General features: G+C 49.1%; 2 protein-coding genes across 5 annotated transcripts; both read right to left on the bottom strand.

Annotated features, from left to right (window-relative positions):
* Nucleotides 1–361: 361 nt before the first annotated feature.
* On the bottom strand, nucleotides 362–9,053 carry TOB2 (transducer of ERBB2, 2). 4 transcript variants are annotated; one of them, XM_084206765.1, is made up of 2 exons: nucleotides 8,874–9,053; nucleotides 362–4,794 (listed from the first exon to the last, which is right to left on the bottom strand). In XM_084206765.1, exon 2 carries the CDS (start codon nucleotides 4,706–4,708, stop codon nucleotides 3,686–3,688), a length of 1,023 nt encoding a protein of 340 aa, XP_084062891.1. In that variant the 5' UTR covers nucleotides 4,709–4,794; nucleotides 8,874–9,053; the 3' UTR covers nucleotides 362–3,685. The 4 variants fall into 4 exon arrangements, with proteins under 4 accessions (XP_084062891.1, XP_084062892.1, XP_084062894.1 ...); XM_084206766.1 differs by lacking the exon at nucleotides 8,874–9,053 and adding an exon at nucleotides 7,519–7,734; XM_084206768.1 differs by lacking the exon at nucleotides 8,874–9,053 and adding an exon at nucleotides 6,737–7,000.
* A 5,144-nt stretch (nucleotides 9,054–14,197) lies between these two features.
* On the bottom strand, nucleotides 14,198–20,931 carry PHF5A (PHD finger protein 5A). Its single transcript, XM_084206389.1, has 4 exons — nucleotides 20,707–20,931; nucleotides 19,539–19,562; nucleotides 17,943–18,109; nucleotides 14,198–14,886 (listed from the first exon to the last, which is right to left on the bottom strand). Exons 1-4 carry the CDS (start codon nucleotides 20,756–20,758, stop codon nucleotides 14,797–14,799), a joined length of 333 nt encoding a protein of 110 aa, XP_084062515.1. The 5' UTR covers nucleotides 20,759–20,931; the 3' UTR covers nucleotides 14,198–14,796.
* Nucleotides 20,932–20,987: the final 56 nt, after the last annotated feature.

Below are 20,987 nucleotides of genomic sequence, written 5' to 3'. Positions count from 1 at the left end.
GGCTCACAAAGCACCACACGCCAAAGGCTCCCTCCTCTCCCCCAGAGAGGAGAGCCAGCTCTCCTCCCCCCACTCCACAGAGCTGAATCACGGCAGGACCAGGGATGGCCAGGCACATCACCACTTTTTCCTATGTACTGCTATTCTTGGCAGCAGGAGAGGTCACTGAGACAGCTGTCCTGGCCCTATTGCACAATCCTGGTCATCGCTGAGTGATTCCTAATGCTGTGAAACCAGGACCTTGCCTGCAAGGCTGACACTGAGTACCACTTCATCCAAGGGCAGCTGTATCCCTCCTTACCCAAAATTAGGCATGTCTGAGGTGTTCCCTCCGCACTTAGCACACATCACACGACAAACGGTTATTATATCATGCTTTTAATACAAACTTAAAAAAATCTGGAACAATAGAAACTGTACAGATTTGATCAACCTTTTTGTGGGGTTTTTTTGTTTGTTTTTAACTAAATCTCTAGACACACCAATATCCCGTTCCAAAATATTGCACAACATTCTGAATACAAAACTCTGATTGTATTCCTCCTTCGCTAAAGAAAAAAAAAGAAGGAAAAAAAAAAAAAGAAAAAGACAGCAACCCCCTGGTTCACCCTCTCAGTAGTCCCCTTCTCCTAAAAAACCCCAAGGAGAGCACACGCAGAAACCCTCCACTTGGAGACATACAGACTTCTGTCCTCTTTCACTCCTCTCCCACAAGGCAACTGTCGATTCACTCCTTGGAGAGGGGCGGGAGGAAAGGGAGGCTGAGTGGGGAGAAAGGAATCTTCACCACTTCTTTTTTTTTTTAAAGTTTTTTCCTGAAAAAATATTTTTTCTCTCCTCTTTTTTAAGAAAAAATCTTGAAAAGAAAAAAATTACATTTTTTTACGTTAGAAATATACATATATTATATATACCTCTTACATTTTACAAATGTAGCAAATTATTCAATACAAACGGACATCAACAAAAAGAACATAAACCCATAAAAAATAAAAGTTAAAAAAAAAATTTTTCTCTCTTCTCTTCCTAAGAAACCAGGTAAATTAGTGCAGGTTTTTAAAAAATAAAATTGAAGCTGAACGCCTACATCCAAGACTAGAAAAGACCTGAAAAGGCCATTAGTTTCCATTGCTGCCTGATGCTGGAGGAACATTTCTGAAGCACACTTTTTTCCTTTTAAGATGCAAAGAGGTTGGTCCCTCTTCTTTTCTTCCTTCCACTCACACCACTATTTTTAAAGCAGGTATAATACGTGTGGCAGGGCAAAGCAGCATCAAAGCTTCACACACACATAAGCAAGTGGACAGGGGACATCCCCACTTCTTCCCTCCCTCCCTGTGCTGGAGGAGAGCACGCTGTCTCACGGCAGTGGCTCACAGGTGGCTTTGCCAGATGTGGGGACAGTGTGGGGCAACTGGACCAGGTCCTGCCATCAGGGGCTGAACACCCCTCACAGTCCAGTGCAGCATGTGGGGTGGCATCCAGCAGCACCCTGTTGGGGAGACGGACTCCATGGCAGTGGTAGCATCTGTTAAAAGCAGTAGATTCAAAGAAAAGAAAAAAGGGAAACACAACAGCTGGGCCATTCCTCATTAACTTGTCCTATTCTGGAAACCTGCAGGCTTGAGTTGTGGGCACCAGCTTTGGGGAAACTGGCTGGGCTCTGCTCTCCTCATCCACCTGCTTCATTGGTCATAGCTCAATAGCAAGCAGCCTGTGTGGGAACCCATGCTGGGCACAAGATCAGGACCGTGCACCCCATCACCCATTGAGAAGAAGGGTACACTGGAAACTCTCCTGGGAGAGCTCTGGGCAGAGACAGTCTCCCTGGGACAGCCCATTACCTTCTGAGCAAATGCTCAGTGGCAACACACCTACAAAAGGGCTGGAGTGCCTCCCTCTCAGGGAAGGGAACAGGAAAAGCACATGGTCAAGCTCATCTGACCTGAAGCAGAGATTTCTTGAAAGAGCACATTGGTTCCACAAGTGCAGGAGGAGTGGACTTCAGACTGTGCTCCAAGAAGAATCATTAAAAGAAAACCAAACCTCAAGTTTGGGAAGCAGCAAAAGCTTATTTTTCATTTAATCTGAGAACTTCAAAGACTGGAGTTTCATCATCTCCATCTCTCTCCTCTTTGCACACTTCCATGTTCACACAGCAGCCTCCAAAGAAACCTCCCTTCCCACCAAAAAAGCCTCCATCCTTCCTGGTCCTCCTTTGGCTTTCTGTGAAGGTGGGTTTTGGAGACCTCAACACAGAAGGGATCAAGCTGAACAGCCACTATTGCCTGACTGCCACACATCATCCTGGAGAAAGGTGCAGAGTCCCATATCCCATCCCGGCTGTGAAGAGGCACCTCACATTCACAGACTGAGACAACCACTTGCCTTTGCAGAGCCCATCCCAGCTCTGCCCTAAGCTTGCTGCTGTCCATGCTGATGTGATCTGGCTGGAATGAGGAATTTATGATAGGTGCTTCCTTTTCTCACCGGATCAGCCACCTCCTCATGCTTCTCCAGAAAGGCAAGGGAAGGGATTTAGTCAGGTGCATACCTGGCTAAAAGCATAAACCCTTATGTTACCACTCAAGACAGCAGCTTCAACATCACCTTAGCTTCTTGAAAAGTTGTGCTGCCTCACTGACTAAAAAGGAAGGAATTTCCTCCCTGAGACAAGAAGATTAATACACAGCAGATAACGAGAACTCTGACTTCAGAGGCCACCCCAAGTGGATGCTGGCCCCTGCTGCTGGAGATCTGGGAAGTGGGGGAAGGATCCAAGTTGGATCCAGCCGGTTCAGCGCCACCTCCCCCAAGTCACAAAGAGAAGCAGGTGGTGATTCTACACCACAGGGGCTGTCATCCAAACTGACTGGGCAGTCCTGAGAGAGCATAAAAAAACCCTCTTGCTCAGGTACAGAAAGGTCCAATAACCAGAGCCACTAAGCCACTGTGACCCTGTAGCCACAACTGGAAGTGCAGATGAGGAAGGGAGCAGGAAGAAGCCATTTCACAGTAATGCTCTGCCCTGACTGTAATGTGCTGCGAGATGGTCAAGGAGAAGAGTTAGTGCTTTTCAGCACACAGAACAGCTGATGCCAGCTTGGGCTGGAGCCACAACAGCACAATGGTCTGCGCCCGTGGGCACAGGCGATGTTCTCTGTATACACAGAAAAAGCAAGCTCACCCACCCATTCTGGCTAGCACGCAACAAGACTGTGTGTGTCCCCACCAACACTGACTCATTCTCTTCTTGTCCCTCCTCCAGCACGGTGGTATGAAGATGACATCCCTACACCCAGGTAGAAGGACCCTGTGTCCAGTGTGGGGCAGGGGGTGGTGCAGGGAATCAGGAGCATTGTGACCTACAGTTGCACCAGTCCTGGGCTGGGGTGGGGGAAGAGGGCACACAAACAAAAAAAAAAAGCCCAAGACTCATTTTAAGGAGTAAAAAAGTGAGTAGGAAAAAAGCACAGGTACTGAGTTAAAAAACAATTCAGTGCTTCAGGAGCGTTACCAGCACAGCGCAACAACACTGAGCTCTCTCTTTTCCCAAGAACCTATATTTGTAAGGTTTTATATTTCCTGTATATTTCTATTTTTCTTTTCTCTCCCTCTTGTTTGTTTGTTTTGTTCTTGTTTCCCCCCTCCCTCCCTGCCCCAAAATACTCTCCTTCTGTTGTACTCAGTTGGCCAGGACAACGGGCTGGAACGACTGGCTAGGATACTGCATGGCATTCAGGTTGTAGCTGAGTCCTTCCACGAAGGGAGACTTCTCCAAAAAGAGGCTATTGGTGCTGCCACTGAAGACCTGAGCCATATCAAAGGTACCACCTGTGCTGGCATTGAACTGCGATGCTGGTGGGATGCTGCTGGCCTGGCTCTCACTGGCAACACCATCGAAGAAGAGACTGCTGGCTCCCGGCGAGGCACCACTGTAAACGAACTCCTTGGCATTGGGGGAGAGCTGTGACTGTGGGGCTTGGCTCCCAGCGCTCCCGACGAAGTTCAGAGAGTGCATGGACAGGGAGAGGCCCTTGTGCTTCAGCAGGTTGGTGGTGGGAGACCTGACCATTCTTGGCTGCTGCACAGCCCCTGCTCCACCGCCCCCTCCTCCAGCTCCTCCACCCTTCTTCATCTTGGTCGAGCCGAACTTGGTGGCAGCAAAGGTGGCAGTGGTGAAAGTGATGGGCTGTGCAGAGCGAGGGATGAAGGTGGGGCTGGGTGACTGGCCAAAGGAGGGGGACGGAGAGTTGGACAGCGAGTTGTCCTGGCTGCCGATAGGGACAAATACCTGGGCGTCGGGGTTGAAGCTGCTCTTGATTTCTTTGTCCAGCTCTGTGGCACTGCAGCCCTCACTGTCATCTAGGTAGAGAACCTTAACAGAGCCCTTCTCACCGATCTGGTAGGAAACCTCAAAAGGATCAATCCAGACACTCAGCTCTTCTGGCACATTGGCACGCACATCCTCCACAGCCAGCCCACTCCGCTTGGCCGCCAGCTCCACCACCGGATCCACCGTCTCCCCTATATGAACACAGCGATAGCCAGACCCCTTCAGAGGTTTCTCTGGGTACCAGTGACCCTCATATTTCTTCTTCAGCAGGCGCTCTAGCTCCTCACCAAACAGGTCTGCCCGCCTCCGAGGAAGCTTGTTGTACAGGTATGAGATGATGAAGTTAAGAGCAACTTTGATCTCCAGATGCATACTCTCTTCCCAGCAAGCAAGTCAGGGCAGTGTATTAAAAGTGACAAAATGACAGAAACATAGACAAGTTTTGACTCCAAAGAGACCTAGGGAAAGAGAGAAAAGGATGGATGAAGACTAGAACACAACAACTCTCCCCCTGTTGAGATAAGTAACTGTGCCTTTTCATGAACAAAGCAGAATGAGCAATTTGCACAAATACTAACAAGAAATAAGGCTCTCTAGGAGAGGCACCACAAATCTACTGATCCTCAAAACAGAGGGATGCTGATAGGGAGAACTCTCCTGCTCCTCTTTCAGAAGAAATAAGGGTGTAGCCACTACCCACATGCAAGTAAGTACATCACACTCACCTGGCTGCCAAGCACTGCTGCTGTAACCCGGCAGGCCACTGACTGCTCTGGCAGAGCTCTGTCAGCACACCTAACACGCCTCTCCTGCCCTGGCACTCAGCTGCTTCCAGCACAGCTCTCCTGCACCAGCCTCTCCAGAGCACAAGTGCAGCACCTGAACAGCCTCGTGACTTGCTCAGCAGCTTTATGCAGAGACCTGCTTGCACTCAGGACAGCAGGGCCGGCCTCTCCTCCGGGAGGCCGCATGGTTGTGCCGGGTGCCACGTCCTGCTGGCACAAGCGCAGAAGGGACGAGAAATAGCGAGGGAGGGTGCTGGGGCACCAGCTGCCAGCCCATGTTTACCATCCCCTTGACTTGCACATATCTTATTAAGTGTACCCAGTTGAGAGTCTGCCTAGCTACAAGCATAAAATCTCAGTTCAAGTCTGCTGAGTGGGGAGAGTGGGACAGTAAATGTGCACAGGGTCACAAAATAGGAACATGCCAACAGCCTGTCCAATACAGCTCACGTCGCTTATCCCTGCACAGAAGGAAGACGAGCTCTGCCAGGATCAGATACCTACTTAATAAAAACTGAAATTGCTTGCCAAAGATTGAAGTAATCCTCCCTCCTCTCTCTCCCTGCCTTGTGAGGAAGTGTCCAAAATGGAGAGAACCCACAAAAGCAAAATGCAAAACCACAACACTCAACTCTCCCATTATACACAGATTTGCAAACAATGTTTGTCTGGGTACAAAAATCCCAAAACTAGGTATGTCAGCACTACACTCTGTCACTCATCCAAGGAAGATGAATCTCACAGATACTTTAAGAGCAAGCACACTTCCAGTAGCCTCCACACCTCTCCAGGGGAAAGAAGAATATCCAGTTTTTAATTGGCAGCTTAGTCAGAGGCTGCTCTGTCTTCAGATGCCCTCACCTTGCTCAAAGAGACACACTGTGTTCAACCATCTTCCTAAAATGGGCTTTAGGGATATTCTTGTACAGCACTCAAGCCAATGTTTATGATGTGTGACAATTATTTGGGGGTGGGGATGACGTACAAATATACATAGTTAGCATTCCCCTGAAAAATCCCAGCAGCACAACCAGGTATCCATGCTGGCCTAAGTCAGCAGGAGTTGAAAAACTGACCAGACTTGTTTGCTTGGTCTAGTTTAGTGGACAGGAAGGCTCAAATAACTTTGAAGAAGCTCTCAAGTATTTTAAAGCTTTACTGCAAAAAAGGAATGCAGATTCTAAGCTTTTTCTGTACTACTCCATGTTCACGGAGGCTTAGCTTTAGGAAGATGGTAACCAGAAACAGATCCCACACCTCTGATCTGCCAACAAGGAGGCCAGTTCTGGAAGGAACCCCCTTTGGGTTTGACTCAGCAACATAAAAACACATAGGAACAAGGGAGTGGAAAAGAAGTCTTTCCTTTAAAACCAGTTTTAAGGAATTACTGTAATGTAACAAACTTTGGTAGGTCACTACAACCTGATCAAATCCAAGTAAGAACACCAAAGAAATAAGCAACCACAGTTTTTCTAACAACAGTTAAGAAGAAGCCATTTTCCGAAGGCAAAAGTCTTGGCACAATGACAGAGCCTTTTCTACAAAAATTAAGTATGAAGCAAACCCCTAAAGAGCACACCTAAACTCTAACAAGAGCTTGTATAGACTATACTACCTCAAGGGAGGATTACATGGAGCTCTCTAACTTCTTTGGCTTTGAGACGTTCAAAGAGAGGACACCTTGGGATCCCAGCAAGTTAAGCAGGAAGAGAACAGCCAGTTGGTAAGTCTTTTATCTTGTGACAAATTCTAATCCAGAACCAAAATCTATTAAGAGATCAGATAAGACTGGGAAAGGAACAGTGGCTAAAATTTGTTAACATCCTATCTGCTCTAGGATACACATTGAGGACCCCAGTTCCTCATCAACTTTTTTGCAGAAAGCTGTGAGGAGGTACAATTATACATAATCTCCTTTTTTTTTTCCTCCAACTTTCCTAAAAAAAGAATGCTCTGTACCTTGGTTATGAAAAAGGTAAGTTAATTAGCCTAATAACAGCAACAGCTGCCAAGGTAGAGGCATACAACTGATACCTGCCGAAGGCTCAAAAAAGTCACTGGCTTCTTACGTTGTTGACACGGCAAGATGAGCTCCAGTAGGATCATCTCATTCTACTGCACTGAAATGTGACAAAATAATTAAAAGAAAAAATATAAGAACCCCCAAACCCACTGAAATCCAACTGAAGCAGCATGGCTCTGAGAGAAGAAACTACTGAATATAAATTGTAAGCGATATTCTGAGCAGTCGTCCATAAAGGCCAGCATTTTCAAACTCAAGGCTTATGCTGGCAGGGAACAAAGAGCTGTTTCTCTGTTCTGCGAGGGAAGGCAAGAGCCCCCTCAAACTCCCCGTTTATCGGTACGCTGAAGGGGAGAGGACACACCATCACTTACAACAGAGAAGAGCGAGCACGGGAACGATTCCCTCTCCTCCCGGCTACACCAACACGGTGGGTGACCTTGGGGGCATCTCCCTTCGACCTCCCGAACGAGGCCCGGCCCTGCGAACAGGCTGGCCGCCGCCTCAGGACTTAAACAGACGGCTGTCACGGCGGCCTGCGGTCCCACAGCCGGACACACCCGTCTGGAACGAGAGCGCCCTTCCCAGCCCCCCGCCAAGGGCGGCGGAGAGGTTTCCCCCGCCAGCCTAATAGCCCCGCGGGGACGAGCCCCGCCGTCCCTCCGTCCCCGGTAGCGCGGCCATCCCCGGTGCCGGCCGGCCCTGGCACGCCGGGAGCTGTAGTCCTCGCCCCCCCTCCCCGCCCCGCGACCTACTTCTCCCCGGACTGCGGCTCCCGGCGCGCTCCGCGCCCGGCCCGGCGCGTCCCCCGGCGGGGCAGGGCACAAAATTTTCCAGGGCACATGCGCGCTGGGGCCCGCCCGCCCTTCTCGGCGCTGCCCACGGTTGGGAACACGCCCCGCGGCCCGGGACCGCGGGCAGCCGCCCCCTTCTCCCCTTCCCTTCCCCTCCCTCCCTCTCGGCAAGGATGGGCGGGCGCGTCCCCACCCCGCAGCTGTTTCCCCCCCCACGGCTGCGGGACGGAGTCCGGGAGGCCAGAAGCCCAGTAACCTTCTGTCCCTCTCCCCCGCCCCCCGCTGCTTGTCCCCTTCGCCCCAGTGGGGCACGCGAGGTCGCAAACAAGGTTCCCAACAGAGCGCGTCAGATGGACGGGGATATGTCAACAAGAGCGAGCTCCTGGCCCCGCACACCCAGCGGGCATCGCAGATCGGGGTGTCCAGGAGAAATGGGGGGGTGGGGTGGGGGGGCAGCCCAGCCCAGCCCCGACAGCGCCTTTGTTGTCGCCGGGCTTCTCCCCCTCGGACCTCGTCGCGCACGAAAGGGAACACCCCGGCGATATCCTCCTTTCCAGGGAGCCCAGGGCGCCCACCACCGCCCTCGGGCCCAGCCTGCCTTTTTTGGGGCTGCTAGGGCTGGGGCTGAGCCACATCCCGCTCCCGCCCCCCCCCCCCCCCCGCCCCTCAAACTAGGCTGTGGAGAACAAAATGGTGAACTGGGGCACTGAGAAGCGTCCCCGACCCAGTGACTTTCACCTCCATTCTTCTCCCTTGAAGCCCCATTAATCCCCCCGGGGGCCATAGGCGCACAGCGACTCCACGGATGGACAAATTGCTGTCCCTGGTGGGGAGGGGGACGATGAGCCCCCTCAGACCGAGCTCACAAAGAGGACGCGCGTTTGAGGGGTCCCAGCCCAAGAAGGGAGGAGGAAAGCAGCCCCAGCCCCACTTACTTCGTTCTCGGATCCAGGGCCGGCGGCTGCTGGCGGCTGTCGCGGGGGCCGAGGGCGCTGCCAGCAGGTCTCGTCTCTACTACGCCCCGTCTCGTCCGTCCCCTCCCTCCCTTGTCCCCGACGGCGCGGGGCGGGCCCGGTGCTGTGGTGTGGTCGCCTCTGCTGCGCCCCCAGAGCCGCCCGCGCCCTGGCCCCGAGTGAGCCAACTCACGGCAAACTTTCACCCTTAGCAACCTCTCGGCGCACGGATCCGCTCCCGCCCCGCGTGATGCGGCCGCGGGGGGCGGGCCGGGACTACTTCCCCCTCCCGTCGCCGTCCGCAGCGCCCTGGGATGGATGGGGTGGGGGGGGGGTCGGTACGTTGGAGCCCCTCTGCTGCTCCCCGGGCACCGGGAGTATCCCGGATCCGAGCTCAAGGGAAGGAGGGAAGGGGCCGTGGCCTTAGCGGGGATTGAACTGAGGATTGCCCCAAGCGGCTTAGCTTGAGGTTATGGGGAGATGGGAGTCGAATCGAACGGAGCGGGGAGAGACGGGACCGACCGGCGTAGTCCCCGCCCCCGCGCACCATGGGTACGGCCAAGCCCCAGCCCAGCGGCAAGGCCAGTCCCGGGACACCCGAAGGGACAAATCTCTGCACACCCCAAGCACGTCTGCGAAGACCCCCGTGGTGGAGCCCCTCGCCCCGCTACAGTGGAGGAGCTCGGGGAGACGTGCCCAAGGCAATCCCGGCTCCCTCCATCGTTGCAAACTCCTCGGGATCCACGGTCCCCGATGCGGGGCTGCGAGCGCATCTCCCCGGGGAACAACGGGGCAAGGCCAAACCGGCCGAGGTGGTGTCACCGCGGGGAGAACAGGAGCGGCACGGCCACTTCCGCGGCCCCGAGACGGGGACGGAGATCCCGCCCCCGACACGCGCTCCCGCCTCCCGGACTATTTTGTCTCCGCACGCCTGTGTCCCTCCGCCTCCAACAGAGCAGGGCCGGCCCCGCCGCGGCGGAGACGAGAGACCCGCAAGGTGCGCGAGCGCCGGCCATGCTAAAAATAACTGCGCCGTGTTAGCAACAGCCTTCCCATTGGCTGGCCAGCGCCAGCGGCGCCTTCAGATTGGAGCGCTGCCTCAGCCAGTGAGCCGAAGGGGGTGTGCGCGGTGGGCGCTGCCGGGAGATGTAGTCACCGGGGCGGCCGCCGCCTGCCCCCGTCCCCCGTGCTTCCCCCGCACCGCGGGGCGTTCGCGGGTTCGGGCAGGGCTCGGGGGCACAGGCTGCCCTGGGGAAGGATAACCACGGTGACAGTCATCCCTGGGACCATGGGCCGATGGTGGCACCTCCAACCGCCAAAGGCTGAGTTGCACCACCCACTGGCAAGCTGAAGGCACTCTCAGTGAGCACACAAACGGACCCGCACCCTTTATTTCAAAGCAGATCCATTACTAGTCCAGGAAAATGAAGAAAATGCCCACAGGCATCCCCAAGCCGCGTGTGTTACACTCCAAGGTCACACCATCTTTCACACACACCACTTGCCAAGGCTTTTTGCTGTCCACACTTAAAGCAACTTTTGACCCAAGTAACACTCCAAGCTAGTGGAAGGGACACCAAGAATGGTGTTTCCAGGCTCTCCCAGCCACGTGTCCTGCATCTTCCTCAGTGCTGACACAAGCAGAGGGTGACACAGGCATTACCACAGTCCCTGTTGCAGCAGAGGTAGCTGGCCTGGCAACCATCTCTGAAGTGCAAAAATACAAAGTTCAACTCTTGCCCTATTTCCACAATGGCCTTCAGCCTTCTTCTGAGTTTGGTTTGTCCTCCTCTCTCATTCAGGAACACTTTACCTCAGGTACTGCCTTTGCCACAGAAGAGCATTTCTTTTAAGGCCAGCCAACACCATGTGTTAAGAAATCCATTAATGTTCCTTCCCAGTCACAACAGCCAGCCTTGCTTATTTTCCCACTGATTACAGGAAAAAACCCCCAATAACTTTTGAAGTTGTTTTATTTTCTGCAGGGAAACGGGAAAGAGAAGAGGAAGATTTATGAGAGCTATTATGAGCAGCCTTATTTTCATGGCTCCTACTTTAAAAAGAATTTACTTACAAAAGGACACCTTTTTTTTCCTTTTTTCTTTTTTTTCAATTATTCGCTTGCTTTGCTGGAAGCAAAATCACACCGTCAGCCAGAGATCAGGAAATTAAAATGACTGAGCTATTTTTAGCATCATTAAGCAAAAAAGGGCAATTACATTTCTAAAATTCTATTATTGTTTTAATAAGGTGTTAGTAAGAGGGTGTCACATATTAGGGCTCTTTAAAATACCTGTGCCTTGACCGTGCTCCTTTAATTTTGGCGTCGCCCTTGTACACATGCAGGCAGAAGAATTCTGTCACAGTATCTGCTCCTGCATTCTCAGCCATTTGGCTATTAAGTCAAAGCAAAGCTCCCGCGTCACGTGTGCATGGGGAGGGGAGCAATTGCCAAGCCACTGGGACAGAGCTCGTTTGGTTGGGTCATTTAATGCCAAGGAAGGGGAGTCAGGTTATAATTGGACATAATTAATGTCGCCATACCCTGAATCCTCTGTACATTCAATTCACATGACAACCCCAAGGAAATGAAAAATTCTTTCCTGCTATTGAAAGAGGCAAACATCTCCAGCTGATGTCTGTAATGAGAAAATAACAGCTTCTGTGCAGATAAGGTTTCAGGAGTGAGATTTTTTTTCCATGCAGCTCCCAGGCAGATTCCAAACCTCCACCTACCTTTTATTTTTGTTTTGTCTCTTTTTAAAGAGAAGTAATGCTTGGGGCTCAAGGGCTTTGTCAAGTCAAGGTCTAGGTGGTTCAAGGAAGTAGAAGAGCTATTTGCTGAGCTCAGCTGTAGTTGTGGCTGGCAGTTGGTCTGAAGGGGTGTGTAGCAGGGAACACCTACATTTCAGAACACAGCAATGCCTTGTTAGTACTGGCAACAGAGGCCGATTTCTTAATAGGCCAAGAGATCCTACGTTCTCTCCTTCAATGTAAATATTTAAAATTGAAGGAGTTTTTTTTTACTTGTTATGCAACATTTTAATAAAAAAGAAAAAATAACATTACCTAGAAAAGTAGCAGCAGGAAGATACATTTAGCTCCATGTATAAGGACTTGAAGACAGCACCATGGGGGTTCAGCTGCCACATTGACAAAGCTGTCCCGGTCTCTCACACTCTTCCCTGCTGTTGCCACACAAGTACTTTGCAGTTGGCAGCCAGGGAGCCCCTGAATCTGGCTGCATAAAACTCCATGGATGGATGAGGCCCTTCCAAAGCTTGGCCTGCACACCGCAGCAGGACGTGTCTTGTCTCATTTTTTCCCTGCGGGGAAGCTCGCCCTTTTAGCATGTGCTCGGGTCTCCAGTACTGCAAGGCAATCTCCTTCTCCTGGACAAGTACTTTAAAATCTATTTAGGTGAAAAATAATTCACTTTTCTAGAGGCCCTGCTTAGGTATCATCTACTGGTGCACAGAAATCATTACCAAGCAAGCAAGGTCATGTTTTTCTGGGCTACACAAATGTGTCCATTACCCTTGTCTGAATTAGCAGCTTCAGGGCAATGTCCCATCCATGCTCTGAAAGTACCAGAAAGGCAGTGGCACTGAACTGATCCGAGCACCAGCAGCATTTGGCATGCTCCCCAGAGCTGTCTGAGCAAACAAGGCAAAGGGGAAAAAGCCTGTCCCTCCCTCTCTCCACCTGCCCAGTGACTCAGAACAACTAGAAATGGCAGCTTAACTCTCAGAATACAGACCAATATATCCAGCAGTCAGCGTGAGGGCATCGGGAGTGCCAAGAAAGTGAGTATGTTCAGCTGTTTTTGGGGATGGGGGAAGGGATGGGGACACTCATACCTCTACAGCAAGCCCTGCCTGGCTGATCCTGCTAAATGATTAGGAACGCGGGTGCTCTAAAATCAGCTCACCAGGGTGTATTGGTTGAGACAAAAAATAATTTCTTCATTTCCCTCTGCCTTTACTGAAAAACTTTGTCATCTTTCAAATTTCTGGGAAAGAAAAAAGTGTGTACAAACCTTTTGCATTCCTAGTGAGATAATTTGGGCAGCCTGACTGAGGGTAAGCGATAAATTCTGGTTGAAGTGATAAAGTTCCAGGTACAACAAATCTGCATGTCATGGCCTGCTTTTAAAGGAACACAATTTAAAATGGCTGATAACAGGTCTGACATGGACTTCCTGGTCTGCAGAGGCAGTTGCTTATTCCCATAGAACTGCTTTTGGAGAATAGATGTGCTGTAACCAATAAGCTAGAGTGCTCTGAACATCTTGGAAAATGGCATCTATCAGAAGCTGTGTAGGGAAAAAAACATACTGATACTCTCAAACCTGCAAAAACCTTGGAAGAGAAACCTGACAGAATTAATAGCTGGGGGCAGGAGAGAGAAGAGCAGCTGAGATAGCTGTAGGGCCAGTCACAGCTACAGCCAGCTGCAGCAGGGAAAAATTACTTTTGAGGAGAGGATAATCACAACTGTGTGCTTTTCACTTTTATCCAAATGGTTGGAGCAGGTAGAAGAGGTATTTAAGCCAAGGAGTAGTTAGAGGAATTGGTACTAGCCTGAAGGGAATAGCTGAAATCCTGGAAGGGGCACAAAACAAAAAAAGGTTTGGGGGCTCTGCACCCCAAAACTGCACAAAGACAACTGTGTTAGTGTAGCACACGCTCTGCTCAGACTACAAGCGCTTGAAGGACTGCAGGGCACACTGAGCCAGGACCCTGCTTTAACCATCTGAGGAGTACACACCCGTGGGGAACTCAGTTCTGCCTCTGCACAAAGGCGGCTGTTCCCAGATCTTTGCTGAGCCAACAGACTGCTTTTAGCCTCTCCTGGTATTTGACTAACAAGCGGCCTCTGGTTTCCAGCACGCACACGGCCAATAGCCCAGAACACAATAGTTGGTTTCCCATTACAGCAGGGAAGGCTTTAACTTATTCACAAGAACAGGATAGCGAGTCAAACAGCTTAGTAGGTTTTAGAAAGGGATTGGATGTTTGCATGGTGAAACAACATCCACGGCCATATTAGCTGGGATAAGGGTTACAAGCTCAGCGATCCTCATGCTACAGGACAAAATGATCAGTGGCTGGGATCACAGCAGACAAAAGCAACAGCCATTCCCTGAAGCTCCTTGTGGCAAGGTCACGTGGCCATAAGCAGACACAGTCAGAAACCAGATAACCCATTGTGAAGTGCTAGCTGGGCTAATCCTCCATGTCCCCAGCAAGCTCCAGAGAGGCGAGGCACAGAATGAACCAAATCCTTGTTGTACCAAAAATAAAAACCCAAAAGAGAAAGCTTTATTGGTATGCATCCTACAGAAATGGTTACAAGAAATGGCCTTGGTTTTATCTGTCAAAGAAAACATGGAACAGCTGTGCTCTCCCTAGGAAGGTACCAGCCATGAGCAGTTCCTTACAAAACAGGGCAGCATGGAAATATACTGGAGGAAGGGAGGAGGGGAGCAGATTGGTGTTTTGTTCTTCAACACTGATGGATGGGGCAATTTCAAACAATTGAGGGAGCCCAATAAGAACAACCTCAAGGTGTTTCTCCACACTAAAAACAGCACTTCCCATTTTTACATGGCTCCTTCTATGTTTTAATTGCTTGCCCACTCTGCTTTGTATAGAGAGTTGGGACAACTACTAGCAGAGCTTCTGCAAAGGCAAGAGACAGTAATCTTCATTTGCCCTCTCATCATTGGTTCTTATCAGGTTTCAGTCCCACTCAGTCTGTTATTTCTCCAACCCTAAGTACATTACTGTATTTGTATTGCTTTAGAAAAAAATAATCAATGAGTTTTCAATAAGAGTAAAGTCCAGAGATGTTCCAAGACCCTCTTGCCAACCCAACAGGAGGTAGCCATGTACAAAGAGGATCACCTCTTCTTGAAGCCATACTTTTTCCTTTCATAGAAAAGATCTGTCTTGGAACTGCCCAGGTTGACGATCTTAGGGCAACCATCCCTCTGTAAGAAAAGAAAATGTAAGTTAGGAAATGGGCAAACACAGAACAACATCATAGCGGTAGTAGGTTCTCAGTTCCCACACTCCTTGCCCTGTCTTCAACACATTTCAAACACCTGTAGAGACAAATTGCTCTCCAGTGCTCGTTGCCAGTAAGAAAGTGGAACAGAGAAGAGCACAGATGTCTCTTCAGCATTACTGTGGGACATGGTCTCCCTCAGGCCCAAAATGGAAAACAGCTCATATAACATCAGCCATTTAATGAAAAGGATGCACTGTGCCTCAAGACTGAATTCTTTCTAAATCAGGATATGCAAGACTTCTAGGGCCCAGAGGAATAACCTTTCCCCTCCTTAGCCAAGAAGAATCTTGCTGCTCTAGATGTCTCCAAACCATTTTTGTGTTTAGGAAACCCTCAACAGTGACAGCAGAACTGAATCTCAGATTTCTTTTATCCTGGATTGATTACTGCAGAGGCTGTAGGGTCAGCTACTCACAGCAGCTACATAGATAAGTTCTGGTACCTGAATTCCAGCAGATGGTGAGAAAAAAGCCTCAAGAAAAGCAACAGGAGTAGGGGAGGCCCTCCTGAGAGGTGTGGTTGCAAAACCAAATCAGAAATGCCCTCTTGGTATACCTGGGAAAAATTGCCTGTGGGCCACCTGAGCCCAGCATCTGCATAATTCTTTAGGGCAAAACATTATGGCTGGCCACAGCAGTTGTGAGGGACCCAGGAGGCAGAGGAACACGTGTCCTTGGCTGAAGTGTAAGCCTGAGTGCATTAGATTTAGAAAGCCCCTGGGCAGATGTCAGATGCTGTAGAATCTGCACCCAATCTGCCTGGCTCCCATGCCAGAGTTGCAATCTGGTAGGGAGGATCTGCATGATGGGAATAACAGGAGAGGTGGGGAACAGAAATCATCCCTCCCCCATACACCTGCCACAACCCATTTCTAGCTACTGTCTCCTTATTTCATTTTGAACCTCAATAGTAGGACTCTTTCAAGACTTCCTCCCACAATCCATGGAGTCTGTTAAAATCTTGACAGCCTTATTGCAGGGCTCTGTTCATTCTTCCACCTCCTCCTAAGGACACAGCTCATGAGCACCCCCCTTTCTCCAAGAAAAGATTACTATTTGCAACTCACAGACGTCCTGGGTGACAAGGTGGGATTCAGGCCCTTACCCACAGATCAAAGTGGGCTGAAACAATACTTCATTCCTTCCTTCACCAGAATAAATGAACCAAGAGTAACCAGGTCTTTGCTTTGTGCCCAACAGCATTCCATCTCTGCCATCCATTCTATTTGCTTTCTTGCTCCACTATCTTTTCCGGTCTTTATCTGAGGATGATTAAAGTGCTGTGGCTCAAGCCTTGGACTGTTAAAGCTTAAGGTACAGAGCTCTGGCCACCTGGTTTTCTTATTCATATCAGCACCAGATACCATAATTGTGACAGGCAGCAGCACACTTAATTTTTCTCCTTCTGGGCTCCCTATGCTTGTGCAAGCATTCTTCAGTCCTGCAACAAATCATGTCAAATCTGCTGTTTCAGATTTCAGATCTGCAGCTTCACATCTGCAATAATATGTAACATCTGACTTTTCTGCTACGGAACAACTTTCTTCACTCACAGCAGCATTCACCCAGGTGTCAGAATACCCCAGACCTGTTATTCTTCTCTAACCCCAGACCTGTTATTTTTCTCTAACCCCAGACCTGTTATTCTTCTCTAGCTCTGTTTTCTACAGTTCTCCCTGACAGAGCAGCTGGTTATTTCACAGCTGAACCAAACAAAAGATACAGGTAATCTTAGGTTATGAGAAACACTTGTTGGGAATCCCTATGAACTGATAAAACTAAAACCAAGCCTATTTTACTCATGACTTATAAAGCCAGGCATCTTCATTCCAAAGGCAAGTGAACAAAATTACTGTTTCTCGCAGCATTTATAAAGTAGGAGGCAGCACCCCCATCAAAGCACTTATATCCATATTTAGACATATAGAAAGATTATGGTCCTGTTAGATCTAATGACTACACTCAAAGGAGGACCTGCTCCTGTTCTGGATTTAGCTGCAGGCCTCTAAAGAAAACAGACACTAGAGAGAATTAAAGCAGCAACTCACTCAGCTGAGGACACTCCTGTACATCACTCTGAACCACTCTCTCAGCACCTTCTTCACAGTCATTAGGGTGCGTAGGAAATGATATTTGCAAAGCACCAAACAACTTTTGACAGACACTCTCACAGGTACCAGGCCTATATTCTGAGATAGCAAAACTGTAAGTATTATGTTCTTGTTCTCCTGCAGGTCTTTCTAATGCTTTGCTGCAGTTCATGTTCTGCACTCATTGTGTTGGATTATTAACAAAAGCCTTACGAGGGGTGAACAGATGCCTCATTTCCCATGTGTAATGGCTTCCAGCACAATATTGTAAAAAGATGATAGCTCTGGCTATAGACAAAAGGGACCATTACACCAAAAAGCATTAGCAGAAAGAGAAATATCTACAATACAGACAATTCCAGAAAAGAGTGAGAAAATATAAACTGTATCCCACTGAAATTATACAAGAAGCATCAAACTTGTGAAACACAATCACCAGTGGAGCCACTGGACACTAAGGACCAACTTCACCTTGTTATTCAAAGGAAAACAAAGGTTTCGATTCCACAGGCCTTCTAGTACCATATGTGCTCTTAATCAGTGGCTCATAAAGGACTTTAGGGAGGAGCTGCTTCTGCCACTGCCTTGCAGTGTCTGCAATATTTCTGACCCTGGTGAAACCTAGGCTGGAGCTGTGTACTAAGATAACAACCTGAAGTGATAACAAGCAGTGTGTGGAAGAAATGAACTGTGAGTGTGCAAAACAGTCAGAGATCCTTCGAATGAAGAGAGTTACACTACCTCAAAATGCTTTGCAAACACAGAGACCTATCAACAGGTGAATAAGGGTTTCACAAACAAGAGCCAATCGTCCCAGCACTAATTTCAGCAGCTCCAAGCCCCTTAAAGGTAAGCATGACTACTACACAGCTGGGATGGCAACTTACATCTTTTTCCTGGATGGTGCACTCCTTGCAGTAGTAGGCGTCGGACACGCCGGGCCCCCCGCAGATGACGCAGCGGCCCTGGTAGGAGCCGTAGTTGCACTCGTCACAGATGCGCACCAGGGTGCAGGGCCGCACGTAGGAGTCACAGATCACACACTTGCCATCACCTGCGAGCACAGCACAGCCTTCGCTTACAGAATGTCCCTTCTGGCATCTCACGTCAGAGGAAAAGCTTCCTAGTCAAATAACTTCCCTGTACACTCAAAGAAATACAGCTGAACTGCAGAAACGTGCCTTGCAGGCACAGGGCACAACTTTGCATTGCACACCGACCTGACAGAACAAGGGCTGTGGTCTGCAATATTTGAGGGTTTTTTTAAAATTTAGTCATTCATTCACTGTCAAAGAAGAAACCCAAAATTACTTGGGTAACTACTTTGTGATTAGCCAAGGCTTGCTTAGATCGTACCACTACTTTTACTCTAGAACTTTTCCCAACTTATTCATTTGCAAGAGAAAAAAAGCCAGACTGACAGAACTAGAGTCCTTACCCACACAGAAGCAGCAGTGTAAGCTTCTCCCACAGTGCCACATCAACAAAAGTCTGGAGTTACTATGCTCAAAGAGATAAGAGACTGTACTCATGGTCCCTTTAATCCTTCATCTGTGACAAGGCCAAAGGAAGGGCAAACTGGCATAAGCAGCCATTTCACAAAAGCTGCTCTTGCGCTCTCACAAGGAACTGAGTGAAATTCAAGTACTGATATCATACAGGCAAGGAGCCATCAGATGCCAAGGACAGTTTCTGTTGAGCTGGACCTTAACCAAAACACTGACCTACGGATGAAAGTCTTCATATCCTATTACCAGTTCCCAAGGTATCTAATCCTGACTCGCACAAACAGCTTGCCTAACCTGCTCTTAAATCTCTGGCGTGACAGCCCTCAGCTACTACCAACAGGAATCTGCTTCACTGTCAGGTGCTCTTGAAAATTATCTTCTTGCTTCAGACTGTCCTTCTCCCACTTTACTTATTCTCACAGTGTTTTTGAGTCACAAACTACTCACCTCATTTGTTCTGTTCCCCTACATGATCTAACAACAGATCACAAGGATCTAACAACAGATCCTCCTTATTCCTTTGCACAACTAAGCATTTGATTCCATGGGTGTTTTTCCTGCTCTAACTTTGCCCTCCATTTTTTCTTCTCCTAGATGCTAATAGGAACCTTTCTCGCAGTATGATGAAGCCAAAACCGCAAAAGGCATTTCCCCCCCTGCTTTAAAATGATCAGAATGATATTTTGGCATTACAGATTACAAGGATCCAGCGAAGCAGGCACTGTAGCCTCAGCCACAAGAAATGCTGGCAGGAGGTACTCCAGGACTGCGTTTGTGCAAGAGTCTGTTTGAGCTTGCAACTTTATAAGTATTCCTTGAGCTACACTTGCAATGTTAAGGTAATTGCTCCCTTCTCTAAGAGTGACATTAAGTTTGGGGTTAAAGCAAAAATAGGTTCCAACCTTTAAATCCAAACTGCATTCTCTAACCACAACACCACACTCTCAAGCAACTAAATGTGGATGCTATACTTACATTTTTCACAGAGTCTTCCAATTGCTGGGAAATAAAAAAAAAGAAAAAATTATTTGAGGCAGGAGAAAAATCTGAGTAAGTACAAGCTTGAATGTCAAATAATTATCTTCTGCAATGAGCAGTCCTTAAAAAACTAAAGGTTAAACTACAAAAACAGTTTGAGCATAAATACAAATATTCATGACAAACAATATATATCCTCCTGGAGAGATTTACCAGGACCAAAGATGCACTATGAATGCACAATGACACCCCTCTGCAGTAAGAAAATCTACATTCATCATTCCATTTCAAACACAGCCAGTGTGTCTGACTGAAGGAAATGTTATACATGAGCCTTGGCACAGCTTTTACACTGGTTTTAGTGGGGGGGGGAAAGCCAAAATTAAACGTTTATTTAAAGCAGTCCAAATACCTTCTTTGCTTTAGAACATGAAGGTAGTTAAATGTATCTTAGAAATCTTATCACTTGTGTGGGACACTCACAACAATGATATTAGGAACTTGGATAAATGTAATAAATATCGAGTTCCAAAGACTAGATGTGCACATGCACAAAGACTAAATATCGATCTGTCTGAAGTCTGAGAGACAAATGATTTTCAGGACATGATTTTCCACACACAGATGGTTAGAAGCACTGACTATTCTAAAAAGAGATTTCATATGGACAGTACAGATTAATGCTTTGCGTTTATGGATCTTACAGAAAGCTGCTTGTTAAATTTGCTTTTCCAAGGAGTGAGAAAAACCTGGAAGGGATACCTCAACTTCTAATCTTGTCTAAGAGTTCTTTGAACCCTGACCCAAATTCTGACTCAGGGGCGACAAGGATAAATCCCGTTATGTGTATTAGAGGAATAACCCGGAAGATAACTTTTGCCTCGCAGCCAGAAAGATGCTCCCAAATGCTGCTGGATCCACAACGCACGGCGGGGCATCGGAAAAAAAAAAAAAAAAAAAAGAAAAGAAAAGAAAAAGAAAACAAAAGAGGGAGGGAGGGAGGGAGGAGCGGGTGGCGCGCGCCGCCCTTCCTCCAGCGGCGCCTCGGCCGGGCCTGAGGGCCGCGCGCGGGCCCCACGGCCAGTAACGCGCGCGCGCCTCCCGCTCGGCCCGCGGCGAGAAAAGGGGCCAAGGGAACCCCCCATCCTCTTCCCCGGGGACCCACCGACGCCCGCCTGCTTGCGGCAGAAGATGAGATCCGGGTGGTGCTTGGCCATGGCGAGGCAACACCCGCCCGGCGCTGCTGCTGCTGCGGCCCCGCGGAGCCCTCACCGCCGCGCCTCCCCCAGGTCCTGGCCGGGGTGAGAGCAGCGCCTGCCAAAGCGCCTCCTTCGAGTGGGAAAACGCCGAGGGATGCCGAGATAAATTCTCCCCCCAAAGCGCTCCCGTCTGTAACCTTCCCCCGGCCAGAGGAGCCCCTCGTGGCAGATCGACGACCCTCTCCTG

The sequence above is a fragment of the Fringilla coelebs genome, assembly GCF_963513975.1.
Source record: "Fringilla coelebs genome assembly, chromosome: 5".
Classification (NCBI taxonomy): Eukaryota; Metazoa; Chordata; class Aves; order Passeriformes; family Fringillidae; genus Fringilla; species Fringilla coelebs.
Note: the sequence above shows the minus strand (reverse complement) of the source record. Positions and strands in the feature narration are given on the sequence as shown.